At 40.2% G+C, this 19,538-nt stretch overlaps 2 protein-coding genes across 4 annotated transcripts in view; both read left to right on the forward strand.

The window, feature by feature from the left end:
• The window catches only part of CCDC112 (coiled-coil domain containing 112), a 29,365-nt gene extending 16,219 nt beyond the window's left edge, over positions 1-13,146 (forward strand). For 2 of the 3 annotated variants that reach the window (XM_036101106.2, XM_036101108.2), the window contains 7 exons: positions 1,388-1,477; positions 3,471-3,546; positions 3,933-4,323; positions 8,172-8,585; positions 10,331-10,426; positions 11,184-11,302; positions 11,697-13,146. In XM_036101106.2, coding sequence (XP_035956999.1) covers positions 1,388-1,477; positions 3,471-3,546; positions 3,933-4,323; positions 8,172-8,585; positions 10,331-10,426; positions 11,184-11,302; positions 11,697-11,739 — 1,229 coding nt within the window. In that variant the 3' untranslated portion in view covers positions 11,740-13,146. The remainder of the gene's footprint in view (positions 1-1,387; positions 1,478-3,470; positions 3,547-3,932; positions 4,324-8,171; positions 8,586-10,330; positions 10,427-11,183; positions 11,303-11,696) is intronic. The other variant, XM_036101107.2, reaches the window with a different exon arrangement.
• Positions 13,147-15,018: 1,872 nt separating this feature from the next.
• PGGT1B (protein geranylgeranyltransferase type I subunit beta) overlaps positions 15,019-19,538 on the forward strand; it is a 54,130-nt gene continuing 49,610 nt past the window's right edge. The window contains exon 1 of the mRNA XM_078067608.1: positions 15,019-15,178. Within this exon, the coding sequence (XP_077923734.1) occupies positions 15,039-15,178 (140 nt within the window). The 5' untranslated portion in view covers positions 15,019-15,038. The remainder of the gene's footprint in view (positions 15,179-19,538) is intronic.

A 19,538-nucleotide genomic window follows, 5' to 3' on the forward strand; every position in this document is an offset into this window, starting at 1 on the left:
CCTGGGGCATCTGGCTGGCTCATTCGGAAGAGCATGCAACTCTTGACCTCAGGGCTGTGAGTTCAAGTCCCACATTGGGTGTAGAGATTACTTAAATAAATAAATAAATTACTTTTAAGAAAAAATAGAACAAACCAAAGTCACATATACATGTGTGAGGTTTGTTTTAGATATTAGCACTGGCTCTGGGCCTATAGGTAAACTTAAAAAAAAAAAAATTGGTTTTAAGGGGTGCCTGGGTGGCTTAGTCAGTTAAGCATCTACCTTTGGCTCAGGTAGTGATCTCAGGGTCCTGGGACGAGTCCTACATCGGGCTCCTTGCTCAGCGGGGAGCCTGCTTCTCCCTCTCCCACTGCCTGCCACTCCCCCTGCTTGTGCTCTCGCTCTCGCTCTCTTTCTCTCTGATAGATAAATAAATAAATAAAATCTTTTAAAACATTAATTGGTTTTAAGGACTTTGGGACAGCTGTTTGGTACTTCATGCTTATTTGTGGAAAACTTGCAATAAAGGAAGAGGGGGCACATAAAGTACCCAACAATGATAAAATAATAATATCATATGAATATATATATGAATATATGATACTAGCTTAATAATTTAAATAAACATTAAAGTAAGGTTATTACTTCAGAAAGAAAATACAAGAGAAGAATCCAGTCTTTCTGCTGCTGATACAGAACATCTGAAAATGTCTCTGAGACCTTCGTCTGGCTTTCACTGTGGGCCTAGCGTGTTACTTCAGACTAGCCCGTGGGTTGAGCTTGGCAACCTGAGGCATATAGGTACCACTGCATGGCAGCTGGCACCTCCACAAGGCCGTGACCGAGACACCAGTGGGTCTCACCGACCCCTGTCGTGGAGGATGTGTTTAGATGACATTAGTTCTCATCAGGAAGTTTGTCGGTATGCATAGAATTAATATTGGGTAGACAGTTTTAATATTCCGACGGTAGAGATCAAATTCTGTTTCCATAAATTATAACAAAAAGAAAAAAAAAACTTTTTAAGAATAAAACATGCCTACATCTGAGCTCCTGTTCCATGTATTTAGAACATTGTCCAATCATTCAAACTCCAAAGAGTTAAAAAACGGAGAGAGAGAGAAAAAGAATGAACATTTCCTTTTATAGTAAGACTTAACCCATTGTGCTTTTAAATATTGGAGGAAACTGGGAGATGCTTTAGTTAAGCAAGGTTACTTAAAATGTTCAGGCTGTTTTGACACAAATATCTTTTGTGATATTTTTTTGACCATCTTTTGTCCTTTATTTAATTGCTCTTGGCTATCTTTTACTAAGTGATAGTGATCAGTCTTACGTGTAGAACCCTGAGCTGTAACCACCTTTGTCATAGAGTTGTTTAAAAGTACATACTTCTTCCTTGTAGGAGCAAAAATCCAGCAACAATTGGCCAAAATACATAACAATGTAAAGAAACTTCAGCACCAGTTAAAAGATGTGAAGCCTACACCTGATTGTGAGTGAATTTAGATTTCTGTTCTGTCTTATGTATTAGTATTTGCTATTGCTCATTAGAAATATTTATATACTCTCCTAATAAGTGCTTTTTTTTCCTTTGGCCTTAATGGAGCCAGGCCATAATGTATTGGTTAGGGATCAGGAAAGATACATTAATAATTAACTGTGACAGGTGGTGTTTATGTAGTTGCTTTACCTTTAAAATGCTATCACATCCTCACAAATTATGAAGTTGATTGAACAGAAAATAGTGTCATGTACAGGATGGAACCTCAGGTATGGAGGAGTTCAGATTCAGCTAACGAAGAAGAAAAGAGGGAATTTCCTGATTCCTAGCCTTGTGCTTTTCCCACCATTTGCTTTTTGAAATAATTGCCTTTCAAATAATTGCATTTCGAATACATAAGGAAAAGGTTAATAGTATTGGGACAAATGCTAGCCATTTGGAAAAAAAGGAAATGGCGTCCTTACCTCCCTGCGCACACCAACATTCATTCCTGAAGGATCAAATCACTTATTAGTTATGTGATTTTAGGCAAATTACTTGATCTCTCTGAGCTTTTATTTCCTTGGCTGTAAAATGGAGATAATCATAGGACCTCCCTCAGGATTCTTGGGGAGATGAAGTGAGACAATGCATATAAAGCACCTGTCTAATGTTTATAACCTAGGAAGCACTAAAAAATGGTAACTATGACTATCCTAATTATTATTTATTAAATTAATACATGAAGCCATAAAAATCCTAGAAAAGAACATGAGTTCATATTTTTATAATTGTATTCTAGTTTATAAGAATGACAATCAGAAGCCATAAAGCCAAAAATAGACATAATTGACTACTTCACACACACACACACAAACCCAAAAACATAAAGTTGACAAATTAGAAAAATATCAGCAATACATATGTAACTTAAAAAACTAATGACCATAACATATAAAGAGTACCGACAAATTGGAGCAACAAAGGTAAGTAACCTAATGGAAAGATGGGTAAAGATTATCAGGGGCTCGTTGATAGCAAAAGAAATACAAAACACATATGAAAAAAATGCTCAGGCTCATTAATGATCACAAAAATGTCAGTGAAACCAGTCATGATCCATCTCGCCTCTCATTTTGGAAATGGTTCAAGGTGCTCGGGAAGGGGACGCTCAGGCACCGTGAGTGAGTAGAGCCTCCAGGCACCAGCAGGACAGTGCACCAGTGTTGACCATACTGTAAAGCACATACACTTTTTGATTTGGCATTCAGATTTTTCAATTATTGTCTGAAAACACTTGAGCATGCAAAATCACTACACAAAAGTATTTACCACAGCATTGTATCTACTGAAAGGTTCATCACTTGGAGAATTAATGAAATGACTCAGTGTAAATGTAGACAATGAAATATCATGAAGCCATGGGGTGCCTGGGTGGCTCAGTCATTAAGCGTCTGCCTTTGGCTCAGGTCATGATCCCAGGGTCCTGGGATCGAGCCCCGCATCGGGCTCCCTGCTCAGCGGGAAGCCTGCTTCTCCCTCTCCCACTCCCCCTGCTTGTGTTCCCTCTCTCGCTGTGTCTCTCTCTGTCAAATAAATAAACAAAATCTTTAAAAAAAAAAAAAAAGAAAAAAAAGAAATATCATGAAGCCATGAAAAAAATGAGGGGGGACATACATATATTGACATGGAAACTTAACCACATGTATTTAACCACATTTTGTTAAATGAAAACTGCTTCTCACAAGGCAGTATGTATAGTATAAAACATTTCTGTGGGAAAAATAATGCTAGTATGGTTTAATAATACGTGTGCACAGGAATAAATCTATAATCAGAAAAAAACTGCAGTCATAAACATTAGCTTTATAAAAGCACAACTGTCTTATCCTTTAGGTTAAGAAATGTTGATAAATTAAGGCAACATTCCGTTTTCTCCTAACATTTTATTCTTGGTCCTACTAAAATACGACATAACCGTCTTTCCATGTTATTTTTTTTACAGTTGTTGAAAAGCTCAGAGAAATGATGGAAGAAATTGAAAATGCGATTAACACTTTTAAGGAAGAGCAGAGGTTGATGTATGTTTTAAGTTCATTTTGATATAAAATTATTGACCTTTATTTTTCATTACCTCTCCACTAGGTTGTTGTACACAAGCCATTTTATTGTTCTGTATTTAATATTAGTCTTACACAAGAGCAATATAGCACCTCTCTTCTTTTATTTTAGGTTTCAGATTGCTTTTCATGTTGCAAGTGAATTTTCACTTATATTTGGACAAGATAGAAAACCCAAATAAGAATTTGAAAGATGTTTTTTTTCCCCTCTTTATAATGTTAATAATTGTAAGTCGAGAGGATGACACGTAAAGAGTCAGGAATAATGAAATTTGAGGGGAAAAAAGGCAAGGTTGATATGGATTGGTTTGTATCTTATTATTCAAAGTTTACCTTTAAAATTTCAGTTATGAAGAGCTTCTTAAAGAAGAGAAAACCACCAATAATGAGTTGAGTGCCATATCAAGAAAAATCGACACATGGGCTTTGGGTAACTCAGGAGCAGAGGCGGCTTTCAGAGCCGTGTCAAGCAAGCTTCCTGTAGACAAAGAGATGCTGAGCACTCTTCCAGAAGAAGTGGTAGATTTCGAAAAATTCCTTCAGCAAACAGGAGGGCGACAAGGGGGCTGGGATGACTATGACCACCAGAACTTTGTGAAGGTGAGAAACAAACATAAAGGGAAGCCAACGTTCATGGGAGAAGTTCTCGAAAACCTTCCTGGAAGAACACAGGAGGAAGTTCAGCAGCACGAGAAATGGTATCAAAAATTTCTGGCCCTGGAAGAAAGAAAAAAAGAGGTAATAATCACAACAATAGCTATTACTTGTTGTATGTTTCTGTCTTCCAGGCACAGTGCTAGACTCTTTAACATGGATCATTAACTTTACAACCACTCGTGAAGTGTGTTTATAGTCCCCCACCCCACTGTCCTATAAAAGAGAAACTGAAGCAGTGAGAAGTTAAGTAATCTTACCCAACTAAGGGAGCACCAGTTGAGCTTCCTCAAGGCCAAACGTTTCTACCCTAAGAAATACAACAGGCCAGAAAACTTCTGATGGTGGGCAAAACCCCCCTGTGTCCGCCTGAAGTGTGGGAAATCCAGAGCTACTTAGGCTTTTGGTAAAAGTCATCTTACCACCAAGGCCTGATTGTTTTCAAGAGAAAATAAAAAGGTGGTAGGGAAAGACTCTTTGATTCTTAAATGTTTCTTGGAGTTTTGGAGCTTAAGCCTCATTGTTTATTTTAAAAGACTCAAGATGTTGGCTACCCCAGAGGAAAGAGTAAGTCTTACTGGTAGCAAATACCTAACAGGTTCCATTTTCACAATCATATTACTCTGGCTTTGGTTTAAATCAGGACTTCTCAACCTTGGCACCGTGAACTGTTTGGGCTGGAGACTTCTTTGCTGTCCTGTGCATTGTAGATGGTTAGCAGCATCCCTAACCTCAACCCTCTAAATGCCAGTAACACCCCCTTAGTTGTGATCATCAACAATGTCTCCATGCATTACCCAGTGCCCCCTGGATGGCAAGAATTGCCCCTGGTTGAGTACCATGGGTTTAGATAGTCTGAGTCTGAGTCCCTTTTTTTTTTTTTTTAAGATTTTATTTATTTGACAGAGAGAGAGAGACAGCTAGAGAGGGAACACAAGCAGGGGGAGTGGGAGAGGGAGAAGCAGGCTTTCCGCCGAGCAGGGAGCCCGATGTGGGGCTGAGTCCCTTTTTTGTAGACTTTCACTATAATAAACATCAGCTAGCTTGGTTTGACAGCAGAAGTATGATTGTTCAACAGATGACGTACCTAAGGAGCATTAAAGAAATGTCAATTCCACATTTAATTTAAAATTTTAGAGAAAATAACTAGGGTTCATTTGTTGTTTTTTTTTCCCTTCAAAATAAGTTGAATGTAGGAAAATTGACATTTGGAACTTTAAGAAAATTTTTTTAAATAAGTCTTTTTTTGTTGTTTTTTAGAGAGAGAGAGTGTGCAAATGTGCACTCATGGAGGGGGTGGGGAGGGCAGGAGGAGCAGAGGGAGAGGGAGGATCTTAAGCAGGCTCCACATCCAGCACGAAGCCCATCACGGGGCTCAATCTCATGACCCTGAGACCGTGACCTGAGCCAAAATCAAGAATCAGGCGCTTAACCGACTGAGCCACCCAAGCACCTCGAAACAAGTCATTTTTAAAAATTCAAAATAATGAGCTGTTAAGAATTATTTGGGCTTTTTTTTCCAGGATACTGAAAACATGGGGTCCCTGGACCAGCAAAGTCAGCATCACCTAGGACTTGTTAGAACTTTCTGGGCCCTAACCCCAGACCTAATCTGAACTCTGGGTGTGGGGAGCAATCTATGTTTTCACAAGGCCACTGGGTTATTCCGTTACGAGCTCAAGTTTGAGAGCCACCTCTCTAGGGAAAAGGAGCAGGCACAGCGCTTCTTGTAATAAAGGTGAACCACCTGGATTCTAGCTCACTCTTCTTCTCAGTCTATTTCCTGTTGTTTGACACCTGATTGAATGTAGGAGTGAGGTAGATGGGGTGTCAGGTTGAGGGGCTGTTTACTGAAGTAGGACATGTTGGAGAAGAGGGAATTTTGGGGGAGAGCCTCAGGAATGTAGTTTTAATTCTACTGAGTTTAAGATGATGAGTAGGAAGGTGCCTGGCTGGCTAGTGAGTGGAATGTGCGACTCCTCATCTCAGGGTTGGGAGTTTGAACCTCACGTTGGGTCTAGAGATTACTTAAAAATAAAATCTTTTTAAAAAAAAAGATGATGAGTAGGTGATTTTCCATTTTTATTTCCCACTTCCCTTAACATGTCCTGTGTTTTGCCCAACTGAAGATAATGATTTTCGGACGTGCTCTGAACTTTCTGGCCCGAGCACCCTTGCTTGTCTTGTTCCGTCTTTCTGGAGCCTCCATTCTTTCTTCCCCCCCTTCAGTGCCAGCCCATCAAAATCTGCCCAGATCAGATGCTACTTCCTGCTTGCCCACTGAGACACAGGAAGTCCCCTCAGAATTCACAGACACCTCGTGTATACTTTTTTTTTTTTTTTTTGAGATAGAGTGTGAGCAGGGGGCGGAGGGAGGGCAGAGGGAGAGAGAGAATCTCAAGCAGTCTCCATACCCAACACTGAGCCCGACCCCGGGCTCAATCCCACTACCTGGAGATCATGACCGGAGCCAAAATCAAGAATTGGACACTTAAGCAACTGAGCCACCCAAGTGTCCCTTGTTTATATGTCTTCTTTGACATGCTAGGGCACATATATGTGCTAGTGTTTATGCATGTATCTTACCTCACCTGGAGCTGTGCTACTCAAACTTGGTCCATGGACTAGATGTTAGTTTGTAAGCTGTTGCTGGTTTCCAGTAGGATAAATCGACTGCACCAGAATCAGCTACTCAATAAGCACACTGTTTAGTTAAGTTCACTTTTTTTTTTTCTGTAGAAAACTTTCTCATTGAAGGAAGCAGTACACTGATTTACATTCTGGCGTAAATTGCTGATATTTTTGTGGACCTGCACTTTGAGAGACTCTGTTCTAGATGGCACTTGGTACTGTTCTAATTATCTGTGGCTCCTATCACACCACCTTGCGTACAGTACACGTACCACAGGGATTTGTCTCATGAATGTATGATACACCATGAGAAAAGATGAAGAAACAGTGTCCTGACTGGAGGGGAAAGTCATTCAATAGATGTATCCTTTATGGCTGCCAGCAGGCTGCTAGAATTTTAAATAATATTTATATACCCATAAATGCAATATAGCAATTTTACTTTTTTTTCACACTTGTGAATCAGTATGTGCCAGGCACTGACTCACTGCATCTTCACAACAACCCTGTTTGAGAGGTACTACCCACTGCCATTACAGATGAGCAAAATGAGGTCAGAGAAGCTTCGTGACTCATCCAAGAGCACACCTACTAAATGGCAGAGCCAGGATTTGGTCCCAGACGGCTGGCTTCAGACCCATGCTCTCAAGCAGCCCACTTGTAATTCCTCTTCTGATACTTGACAGAGAAAAAGTCACTCAGAAAGTATTCTAAGCCTAGACAGAGGGTTTGGAAGCAGAGTGAGTTGATCAGAAGAAAGAGATGTTCCCTATGAACGCAAACGAAGGGGGTAAAGGAGAGGAGGCCACTTGATGAGGTGCAGTCTTTGTGAACCTGGAGATTAAGAGAGGAAGAAGGCCAAAAGGATAAACCAATACTCAGTGTTTAAAAGGTACATTATTGGGGCGCCTGGGTGGCTCAGTCGTTAAGCGTCTGCCTTCGGCTCAGGTCATGATCCCAGGGTCCTGGGATCGAGCCCCGCATCGGGCTCCCTGCTCAGCGGGAAGCCTGCTTCTCCCTCTCCCACTCCCCCTGCTTGTGTTCCCTCTCTCGCTGTGTCTCTCTCTGTCAAATAAATAAATAAAATCTTTAAAAAAATAAAAGGTCCATTATTTAAAAAAAAAATGAAGTAGGAAAAAAATTGCATTGGTTTAGGAAAAAAAAAATGCTTTAAAACCTAAGCAACCAGCATCCTGCAAACAATATTCTTTCTAGAAAGATGGATTTGAGGTCGCCTTTTCGAGTGCTCTTGGTTATTAAAAATGTTTTTCTCTTGCTGTCCTTTTTTTTTTTTTAATCAGTCTATTCAGAACTGGAAAACCAAAAAGCTGCAAAAGAAGGAGGAAATTTTCAAGTTGAAGGAAAAGGCAGAGAACATCTCTCTGCTCCTGCACAATAAAAAAGAAGATAATCAGAAGCGAGAAGAGGAGCAAAGAAAGAAGCAGAAACTGGCCGTGGAAGCGTGGAAGAAGCAGAAGAGTCTCGAAAGGTCAATGAGGCGTGCCTCCCAGGTGAAAGAAGAAGCAGAGAAAGAGAAGCATCAGCAGAAAGAGCGCCGTCGCCGGTTTAAACTAAAAGTGCTCCTGGAGAGTTACGCCCAGCAGAAGAAAGAGCAGGAAGCACTTCTGAGGCATGAAAAGGAGATGAGGGAAAAGGCGGAAAAGGCCGAAAAGAGGAAAACCGCTGCCGAGGAGATCTCCAGGTTTCAGGAACGAGTGAGTCAATAACAGTTCCTGGGTAGCCTTCAGGGCCCCCCGTAGGGGTGTTGCCTCCAGACTGAGGTCAGCGAAAACGGGAGACCGCGCAGAAGTGGGGTGATGGAGGTGGTGGGCCGGGGTCTTCAGGAGGCGGGCAGGCAGTGAGGGAAGCCTTCCAGAGCTGCGGGTGGCAGACCGAAGGTGATGCTGGGGTGGAGGCTTGAAGAAGAGGGGTGGGGGGGTGGATCCTTCCTGGCAGAGGGAACAGCATGAAGGGCAGCTCGCAGGAGGGTGACGGTGTGGTTTGGGGGGAAACCTGTAAGAACTGCAGGAATGTCAGGGCACCACACAGGAGCTGGGAAGCAGCAGGGGACGAGGCTGGAAAGGTGGCCATGGGCTGGGCCACGCATGTCCTGTCTTCTCTGCCAGACTGCCGGTCTCTACCCCACAGGTGATTTGCTTATTTGTTCACTGTCCATCTCCCCACCACCGTGAAAGCTCCATGAGAGCGGAGGGTTTGTCCTTTTTGTTCATCCTTGTACCCTAGGGTCTGGTACAGTATAGAAACTCAGTATGGACTTAAGGGAATCAAGGTTACTGCAGCGAGGTAGGGGATAATAGGGGAGTTTAAAAAAACATATACAAGAAAAATGCTAATAGAAGAAAGAGTTTACAGTTTTACTATTAAAGTGGAATTCAGTCCAAAAAGTATTTAAAAAGATAAGGAAGGCTGTTTTTTCAAGGTTTATTTATTAGAGAGAGAGGGTTGAGGGCGCGTGCATGTGCGCGTGGGGGTGGCAGGCAGAGAGAGAGAATTTCCAGCAGACTCCATGCTGAGCATGGAGCCCAGTGCAGGGCTCAGTCTCATGGCCCTGAGATCATGACCTGAAACCAGGAGTCGGGCACTTAACCAACTCTGCCACCCAGGCACCCCAGGAAGGATACTTTAAAATGAAAAAGGGTTCAGATGAGATAGAACTAGGGGCGGCTGGGTGGCTCAGTCAGTTAAGTGTCTGCCTTCGACTCAGGTAATGGTCCTAGGGTCCTGGGGTCAAGCCTCCAGCCAGGCTCTCTGCTCAGCAGGGAGCCTGCTTCTCCCTCTGCCTGCCACTCCACCTCTTGTGCACTCTCTCTCTCTCTCTGTGAAATACATAAATAAAATCTTTAAAAAAAATGAGATATACCTGTTATGAAATAATTCTTATGAATTGTTATATGCATCAAAAGACATATAAGCAACTGTCATAAAGCAAAAAATAAGGGAAATGCAAAGAAAAATAATAGACAAAAGGACATTAATGGAACTTCCCTTAGTCCATATGTAAAAATCTTCCTAAATAACAAAAGATCCCATGCATTCTTCCCACCGCCCACCAAAAAAGGCAAGCAGGCCGCACAATAAAAGACCTAGGAAAAAAAGAAATCATGTAAAACAGAAAATATGTGAGAGATCTAAAACCAGACATACCCGTATCAATAAGTGAAAATAGGCTTAGCTCAACTATTAAAAGAAAAGGAGTTTTAGATTGAACTATAAAATAAAACAAGAGATAGCTAAAGAAAGTGATTCAGGAAGGATGTGCATGTGTTACATTTATATTCAGGATAAATACAGCTCTTAGCCTTTGTTGGAAAAGGTTAATATTGAAGTCTTGATATTTAGGGTAATTTAATTTTACTTGCAAGCAACTGACCTTTGAAACAAATTCCACTGAATTTTATTTTCTTAATGTTACTCTTCTTTTGTTGATGTATTTTTTTAGGATTTACATAAACTCGAATTGAAAATTCTAGATCGACAGTTAAAGGAAGATGAAAAGGCAGAAAAACAAAGGAAACTGGCAAAATTAAAAGAAAAGGTGCTGTGTGCTAAGATTTATTTTTATTGTTACTATCCTAACTCCTTGATTTGTAAGGAGACAAGCATAAAATCCATTTTCTTTATATCCAGAGCTCTATTTCTGTATCACTTTCTCTAGATTTCGTACTTAACGGATTTACATATTACAAAGCACAGTTTAGTACAACTTAAGCAACTGTTGTTGGAATTCTGCCATTTCACATTCTAAGCACCTTATTTTCTTTTACCCTGAATTAATTTTCTCTTCCTACTCTTCATTCTGTTTTTCATTTTTTTTCTGTATATGCCTCTGTTTTAGACCTATGGCAGCTAGGAGCATTGCTTAATCTCCCTGGGAGTACACGGACTACAGATGTTGGTGACTCTCATGGGAACGGAAGGAACGAAGGACTTCTGGTGGTTATTTATCCTAAATTTATTGTCTGGCTATCCCACTATCACACTTGGTGGCATTACATTTCCCTCAGAATAGAAACAAAAAATAGAAAAACAGTGGAAGCAGAATAAAGTAATTGAACTAGAAAAAAGAAGCTAAATTAACAGTTTATTAATAGATTGATGGAGTCCAGATTTTAGGTTAGCTCTCGGAGCACAACCAGAAGTTTGCTGAAAAGGTTAACAGTTTTATTTCTGTTTAGCGAATGTCAAGGATGTTTCTTATAACTGCTTGCTGTTGTTACTAAAGATCTCACTCACTAGTCCAAACTTAATAGTTCATATAAAGTAACTGGCACTCATTTTCATTCTGATTACAGGTTGAAAACAATGTTAGTAGAGATCCCTCTAGGCTTTACAGACCTACCAAAGGTTGGGAGGAACGGACCAAGAAGACGGGACCCACAGGCTCTGGGCCACTTCTGCGTATTCCACACAGGTAAAAAGGAGTTAGAGTGGGTGTCCACTTTATAACAACTTAATAACTACATATTTATATTTTATACAATTTCTATATGCATGCTAGATTTTACAGTAAAAAGCTGATAAAAGTTGCTAAATAGTGTTCAATTATTTGGATGTTCTATCATTCCTATACATTGAAAACTTGAGCTATTTACACTTCGTACCTAATGACATAGAGTGGCATTTTACATGGTGCTTAGATTCTGACATGCATATGTCAACAATCTTGTATGGTCAAAGTCACCCATGAAAAGCCTTTTACTTATATAGGAGGCATATTATCTCTCAGTGAGTCCACTGTAGAATTTAATTAGGATTTTTAAAAAAATTCCCTTTGTATTTATAATTGCCCTTCTTCTTCTCCCTAGGGCTATTCCAACCTGGAGACAAGGACTTGACAAAAGAGTATGAGATAATGAAGTTGGTATTCAGTTGATGAGAATGTCAGCATTTTCATACCAGGAGAGAGTCAATAACTATGTTCTTTAAATAGTACTAGCCCCAGTCAGATTGATAACTCTGTTATATGTGAATCAACAGGTACTGAGTTTCATGCGGCATTGTTGTAGCTCGTGTTTATACTCAGAGGGTATTTAATGTGTATGTTGGCCTATTATTGATGTAAATGTTTTTTGAATAAGTATATGTTACAAACATGATTTCATTTAAATACTCAGAACATTTCAAAGATATTTTGTTTTTGTCATGGCATAGCAAAATAAATTGGGACAATCATAGAGTAACTTTTTTTTTAAACAAAAATTTTTTAACATTTATAACTTGGAGGTGAATTAGCTCAAGTAACAAAAATGTAAAGGTTTTCCTTTTTTGGGGGAAGTAAGTTAGTATTTTTCTAAGTTTAACAAATTGGTAGTTTGTCAGTTGTTACATTTTTGTGTAATAAATATTTTGTATTTGTTGGAAGCATGCTTTGTTTTATATAGAGAATATTTATTTTAAAAATATGCCTCACCTCATATATATCCTATTATTTGTATTACCGATATCTTTTTGGTTTCCTTTAGCTATTCCCAATTTCCCTTTAGCCTTTCTGGATGTCACACATTTATAAAGCCTTTGTGTCTATCACATCTTCCTAGCTGGTGCAGTTTTCTTTACTGCTTCTGTTTGACTCAAAATATTTGGTCAAAAGAGTTAACTTTAAAATTTCCAAACTTTTGTACGTGAAAACACAATTTAACTTAATTTGACTCAACTTTTCATATTATAAAATCTTAGTTCCTAACTTTAATCAGTTCCCATCTTACAGGAAAGATACATATATGTAATAAATATAGAAAACTCGTTTCTTTTAACTTTTATCTTAGAATATCTTTCATTTATAACTTGATACATCTAGGCCAAATGACTCAGAAATTTACTACTAGTAGTAACCTTTACTTATTTCACAGTTAATCATCAAAGCAGATGGCTTCCAAATTTTGTAAACCGAATTCTGATTACACAATTATTGGTGCAAAATGAGAGAAATAACATAAAACATCCTTAATCAGGAATGCGTGTTTTATTTGTAGTCCTTGTTCTCTATAACTTTTTTTTAAATGATTGGAGGCAGTTTAAGAAATAAAATATTGAATTGGACAACAGATTTTAAACACAGAATGGAACTACTACAAGATAGAAAAAAGAAAGGTTTCTTACATAATAGATTTTGAACATGTTGTTTTTTATTGCACAGAAAGGCAGCTATCCATTTCCTGCATCTAAGGGAAGCATACTGGGTAGTGTGATTTTATGGCTTTTTGTCTGTTTTTTGGTTTGTTTCTTAATAAAAGTATGGAGTTTTCTTTGACAAAACCAGTCTTTCTAACTGAATCTGAAATAAATGAGGGATTTATTATATGGATCCTCTATATAAAAGGTATAGAGTAAGCAATAATTAATAGTATCTTCAGTTATAGGCTCATAGAAGAGATAAACATTTCTTATACTGATTTAAAAAGGATATGAGTAAGAAATTTAGAAAAAATCCCTAAAAGGAAAATGTTAATAAAGCACCCATAATTCCATTACTCCAGGGTAACTTTTTCCAAAAATATGCCTACATATTTTAAAATAGCTATAGTCATAGAGTATATTTTATTTACTATACTAAATCACATTATACATACTTTCCTATGTTTCTATAGAATTCAAACATTATTGTTTAATGGCTAAATAATATTCAATTATATAGATGTTTTACCATTCCAATACTTTTTACATGGGGTTGGATTCTGTCATGCATATGTCAGTAATCTTGTGTGGTCACAGTCACCCATGAAAACCCTTTTACTTACCTAGGAGGCATATTACATTATTTCTCAGTGAGTCCATCATAGAATTTGGATCAGATTGCTGATTCCTGAGCTGAGAATCAGATGAAAATATTTGGGTTCTCTTTAGTGGCCCAGTTGAATAGGATTGTCTTTCTGAGCATATATAGACTGCATTGTTCATCCTAATAAATTAAATATGTGTGATATGACTGCACTTTGAACATGCTCAGACATTTGGTGGTGCATGTTTGTGAGAGTAAGATCTTAACTGTAATAACAGAACGAAAACTCTAGACTGGGCATACCTGAAAAGCAAGGAGTGTGGCCTCCCTGTTTGTAAGGAAGCCCCAAGAACAGCCCTCCGCCCATACCCAGCCCTTTGGTAATGCAGTATTTGTTAAAGACATACAGGAATACCTGTGAATAAGTAGTTAGTAGTACCTAAAATTAGGCGCTCTGGATTACTGAATAGGTAGAAGATAACTCCAGCCCACACAGTATGTATTTTAAGTAAATTTTTCTAAGAAAGCTAACAAAATCATACTCAAACTTAGCCTAGCTGACTATAGAGAACTTAGGTTTGAGCCTGATCTTTGGGTGGATTTTTTCCCCAAAGACTGCCTCGTGACGCAAATTAAGTTCCTCTTTAAAAAAAAAAAATAGCCAGAAGCATGTTTTTCATTTTTTAATATACGGGTAGTTGGTGAACATTTGAGCTTGTTTGCTTGGCAAATTGATGCAACATTGATGAACACACAGACTCAAGCATTAAGAATTCAATCTTTTAAGACTTGAAAAAGAAAATGATGCAGTCACACGTATGAATATAAGTCTATATTGTGTGTATATATGTATATTGTGTATATATACAATATACATATCTATTTTAAGTGATTGCTGGTATCCTAGAGAGGACTAGGAACGCCTCTGAACTTAGGAAGCGTCAATAATTATTTAATAAACATTTATCTCCACGGCTTGATTTGAAGGTCTAGCCTCCCTATCCAGTTTAAAACCGGGGCCTTCCAAAAAAGATTAATTCTGATCCATCCATTTTCACATATACCATCGTTTAGGGCCGTGATTGTCTCAAAGCGAACTAGAAGCTTTTGATCTTGCACTTCCTCTCAAATATCTAACGAGGATAAAAAGTTCTGGAGGGATTTGTGGGCTGAATTTTACAAGGCTCGAGAGCGGTATCCAAGCCTGCGGGGCTCAGGATAGAAAAGGTGCGGTCTAGAGAGAAATCCGAGGCATAAAGCGCTGCGTAAGAGCGCTCACAGCGAGTAGTTTCAACTACCGACGGGCGCGCGGCCGGCGCACTGCCCATCCCCGCGCGCCATCCCCGCGCGCCAGTGTCGCCCCTCGGGGCTCCTTCACGCCGCGCGCCAACTGCTTCCGGGTCGCGGCGGACGTCGCTTCCGCAGCAGCATGGCGGCCACGGAGGATGAGCGGCCGGCGGGGAGCGGCGAGGGAGAGCGGCTGGATTTCCTGCGAGACCGGCACGTGCGGTTCTTCCAGCGCTGCCTCCAGGTCTTGCCCGAGCGTTATTCTTCGCTCGAGACCAGCAGGTAACTGGGGGTCACGGTCAACGGGGGTGGGCACGGGGCCCCGGCCCCAGCGGAAAGGCACCGCGGAGCCGGCCGGCTGACCCGGCGCCTGCAGGGCCTGCGCCGCCGCCCACCCGGCCCTGCCGGGTTCCTCTCCTCTCGGGCGGGTCTGCAGTCACCCTCACTCCCCCGAGCTATGGGGGGAGGATTGGGGCAGCAGTAAGTCGAGGGCTTGTGGAACCTCCAGTTTCTGCCTTTATCACTTCCCAACCATTTTTCCTGTCAACTCTGAGCTTCCTCTGTATTCCCACTACGAGGCTGTGAATCACTTGGCCTCGTTACTTCCGAGTATAGAAGGAAAAAGACAAATCATTGTAGGTAAATAGCCTCGCCTGTGCTACCCTTTCCTCCAAAGCGTTATTAACTCTGAATTGAATATCTGTGTGGTGTGTCACGTATAGGAGCGGCGCAGAGCCTGTAAGGTTTGAGTAGAAATTAACTTTCCAGGAATTGTAGATCTAAGGGTAGGAGAAGGTTGGCGGAAGAGGTGCAGTGTTCCGTGAAGCAGCCTGTTAAAAGTGTATTTGCTGTAGCCTTGTGAGTTGGAGTTGGCTGAGGAGTGTGATTTGGCTGCGGCTAAAAAACTGTGAATTAGTCATTCAGAGTAAAAGTCTGGGGATGAGAGGAAGGAGGCGGTCCTTGCTCTGCGGTGCTGTGTTTTGAGTGAGGCTCCAACGCCGCGTGGGACTGGATAAGGAGAGAGCCGATTGGTTTTGCTCTCATCTCCGTATTTTTTGAACTCTGATTCTCTGGTGTATTTTGAACATTTCATGGCTGGGTCAGATTTGTAAGTTTTATAGATTACTTCTGCCTAGTGCTCTAGAAATTTAGTATGAGAGGAGCTGGAGTACAGCTGAACAAGACAAGTGGTTTCAATAGAGTTCTGTGCAGCATGGGGTTAATGTGTGTTAGCATGGGGTTAATGGGAGCGTGTAGGAAGGGCAGATATCTAACCCAGACTTCTTTAGAGAGGCCTTCCCAAAAGAGATCCATCCCTTCCAGTCACCACCTGAAATTATATATTTATTGGTTTATTTGTTTAATATTTTTCTTTCACGCGGGATAGTAAACTTCACGAAAGATCTTTTTCTAGTTTACCTCTATGATACTAGAGCTGCCCTGTCCGATGTAGTAGTCGCTAGCCACATTTGGCTGTTTAAATTTGGATTAATTAAAATTAAATCACACGAAAAATTCAGTTCTTCTGTTTGCAGTCGCCACTGCATTTCAAGTGCCCAGTCACCACATTGGCCAATAGCTTTTGTTGCTGTTTCAACATTTCCATCATCCCAGAAAGTCTTTTGGGCAGTACTGCACTAGGACCTTGAACAGTATCTGGCATATAAGAGGCACGAAGTAAATATTTGTTAAATAATGTGAGCAGAGCCCTGAATAATGAACACATTCTTGCTAAAGGGAGAGTGAAGCATTATTTATAGTCCTTTCTCTATCCATAGGTGTTGATTGATCATCAGAGCACATCCCTAGACCTAAATTAAGGTTTTCAAAACTTACCCCACTGAGTAGAACAATATGCTATGAAACAAAGGATGATAATAGATCACACATTTTATGGGGATTAATTTTATGTGAATTTGAAGCGTTTAGATAAAAAAAAATCTTCCATCTTGTGCTTGTTAAACAGTTGAACTTTGCTCGTAGCTGTCATTTTAGGTCTGTGGTTGTATTTTCAAAGTGCCAGTGTTTGCTCTATTTAAAATTCCAGCATGGACAAAACCATATATACTAATGCATGTTGGTAAACTGTGTAATGGTGCTCATAGCGTAAGTAAAACTGCAGAAATTGTCTGATTGAACAACTGATTTCATAACTTCAGTATAATCTTAGAATCTACACCAGGCATTATATAGTAGATGATAATGTATAATGTCATGGTACATTAGTTAAGAAACATTATGTCCTTTTTATGCCTAATGTTTATCATTTGAGTAGAATATTTTTTATTTCTTGTTTTCTTATGGCACACTTAATAACCGCATTTAAACTAATGTGCACATAGCAGTTTTTGTAGTGATTTTTTCAAGTTTCTCAGTTTTTCTCTTTCCTGAGTCAGTCTTTGCTTTCCTTAGTTTAGCGTTAAGTCCTTTTGTGGTGTATGTGATTTATAATTGTATGCTTATGAAGGAGCTCTGAGCTTTTAAGCAAAGGCGACTGATCACAAAATTTCTACTGATGCCAGAGTTTTCAGATAAAACGATGTGTTTGCTAAGTCACAGTTCTTAACCTGGTATTGCTATTTAATTCCATAGACATTTGTTGAGTGCCTACTGTTTGGGTACAGGGATGCAATGCAAAACCGGTGATTTTTGGTGTGCCTTTCTTCTTACTGATAGATGTGACAAAGGAGACTCTCAGGAAGGCTGATAACGGACTAGACATTTAGATACTTATTTTTTGACCCACCATTTTGGCAAAATTACTTTCATTTCCCTTTTGCTTTTAGTTTGACAAATAGGACTGAATAATTTTTATTTTTCTAATAACAATGGCTTTATGAAAATAAAGTGTTGTTTCACCTGTGGCTTTTTTTCATATTAACTTCTGAAAGGTGGTAGTTATTAGTTACCTCATGTGAATATTAAACCTTGGGTTGTGAGCTTTGTGCATTAACAGGCTTCTTTTTTGTGAGTGGTTTAGAGAGTTTTTTGGTCATAAGTTGTTAATGCCATTCGTATTTGGGTAATGGGAGTTAAAATAGGTTTTTTTAATCGGAGAACAAAATACTGACCATTTTCTATGTATGTTACTTTTACAGATCCAGCTGCTCTCAAAGAAGGGTTTAGATGGTTGGTTTTTATTTTACAGGACATCACAATCTACCTAGTCTTTCCTAGTCCTTCCATATTCCCCTGTGTAGCCTGTGTTGTAACTGCTCAGCTGACTACCGTCTAGCAGCTACTCTGCTCTTTCATTCCCTCCCTTACCCGAAATATATTGCAGTCCAGCAGTGTGTTTCTCAAAGCATGATGGCGACGATGGGAGGCTCTAAATCAGTGACATCCTCACATGCTTATAAGATGCAAGTACCTGGGGCACCTGGGTGGCTCAGTCAGTTAAGCGTCTGCCTTTGACTCAGGTCATGATCCCAGGGTCCTGGGATCAAGCCCAGTGTCAGACTCCTTGCTCAGCAGGGAGCCTGCTTCTCCCTCTCCTCCCTGCTTGTACTCTCTCACTATCCTTCTCTCTCTCTCTCTCTCAAATAAATAAATAAAATCTTAAAAAAAAAAAAAAGAATGCAAGTACCTGAGCCCCTCCCCGGTTCTGCATCAGACTCTTTGTGGGCCTGCCAGTGTGCATTGTGACAAGCATCCCATATAGTACTCATGCACCCTAACGTTTGAGACTGTTTGCCTGATAGGAGAAACAGATGTACAAACAGATTCTTAGAACAGTGCCTCCCAACTCTACTATGCATATAAATTACCTGGGGATCATCTTAAAATGCAGATTCTGATTGCATAGGTCTGGGAGGGGTCTAAGGCCCTGCAGGTCTAACAGGTTCCCAGGTGATGCTGATGTTGCTGATCCCTTGACCACACTTGAATTTGTTTGCACAATGATTGTGGATTCACAGGATATTATGGGAGCACCTTAGCTCAACCTGAAGAGAGACATGTCTCAGAGATGGCTTCTTGGAAGAAGTAACCCTGGAGCTAAATACTAAAGAATGTGTTTAGTTTGGGGGGATGGGGGATGGATTATAGGCAAATGGAAAAGACAATAAAGGCAGATAAGTGAATGTTGAGCAGAGACACTGCAATCATTTGTTTAATAGTGGTTCAAAATGTAAGGCAGGTGTGGTAGGAATTTAGTCTGGCGGGCAGACATGGGCCAGATTACAGAAGGCTTTGTGTGCCAGGTCAAGAAACTTGAATTTGATATCACATAAGTGATGGAACTTTGCCAAGCAGTGGATCTTCCTGGTTAGATATGCATTTCAGAGTGATCGTTGAATTTGAGATTGGTTGTTGTAGTAGTAAGTGGGCCCAGACCAGAACCAGGAAGACCAGTTAGGGAGCTGTTGTAGACCAGTTAGGGAGCCGGATGCTGGGGCAGAATGGATAGGATGAAGGGGTATAGGAAAAAGGAGGAGTTCCAGGATTCTAGGATTGGAACTGCCATCTGGTCTAGAGAACAGGGGCTAAAGGAGTAGGTTTAGAAAGGAAGATGATTTCTTTCTTTTCTTTTTTTTTTTGACAGCGAGAGCACTAGTGGCTTGGGGAGGGAAGGTGGAAAGGTGGAGGGGAGAAGGGAGAGAGAGAATCTTAAGCAAGCTCCACGCCCAGCACCAGGCAAGGC

The sequence above is a fragment of the Halichoerus grypus genome, chromosome 2 (genome assembly GCF_964656455.1).
Source record: "Halichoerus grypus chromosome 2, mHalGry1.hap1.1, whole genome shotgun sequence".
In the NCBI taxonomy this organism is placed as follows: domain Eukaryota; kingdom Metazoa; phylum Chordata; class Mammalia; order Carnivora; family Phocidae; genus Halichoerus; species Halichoerus grypus.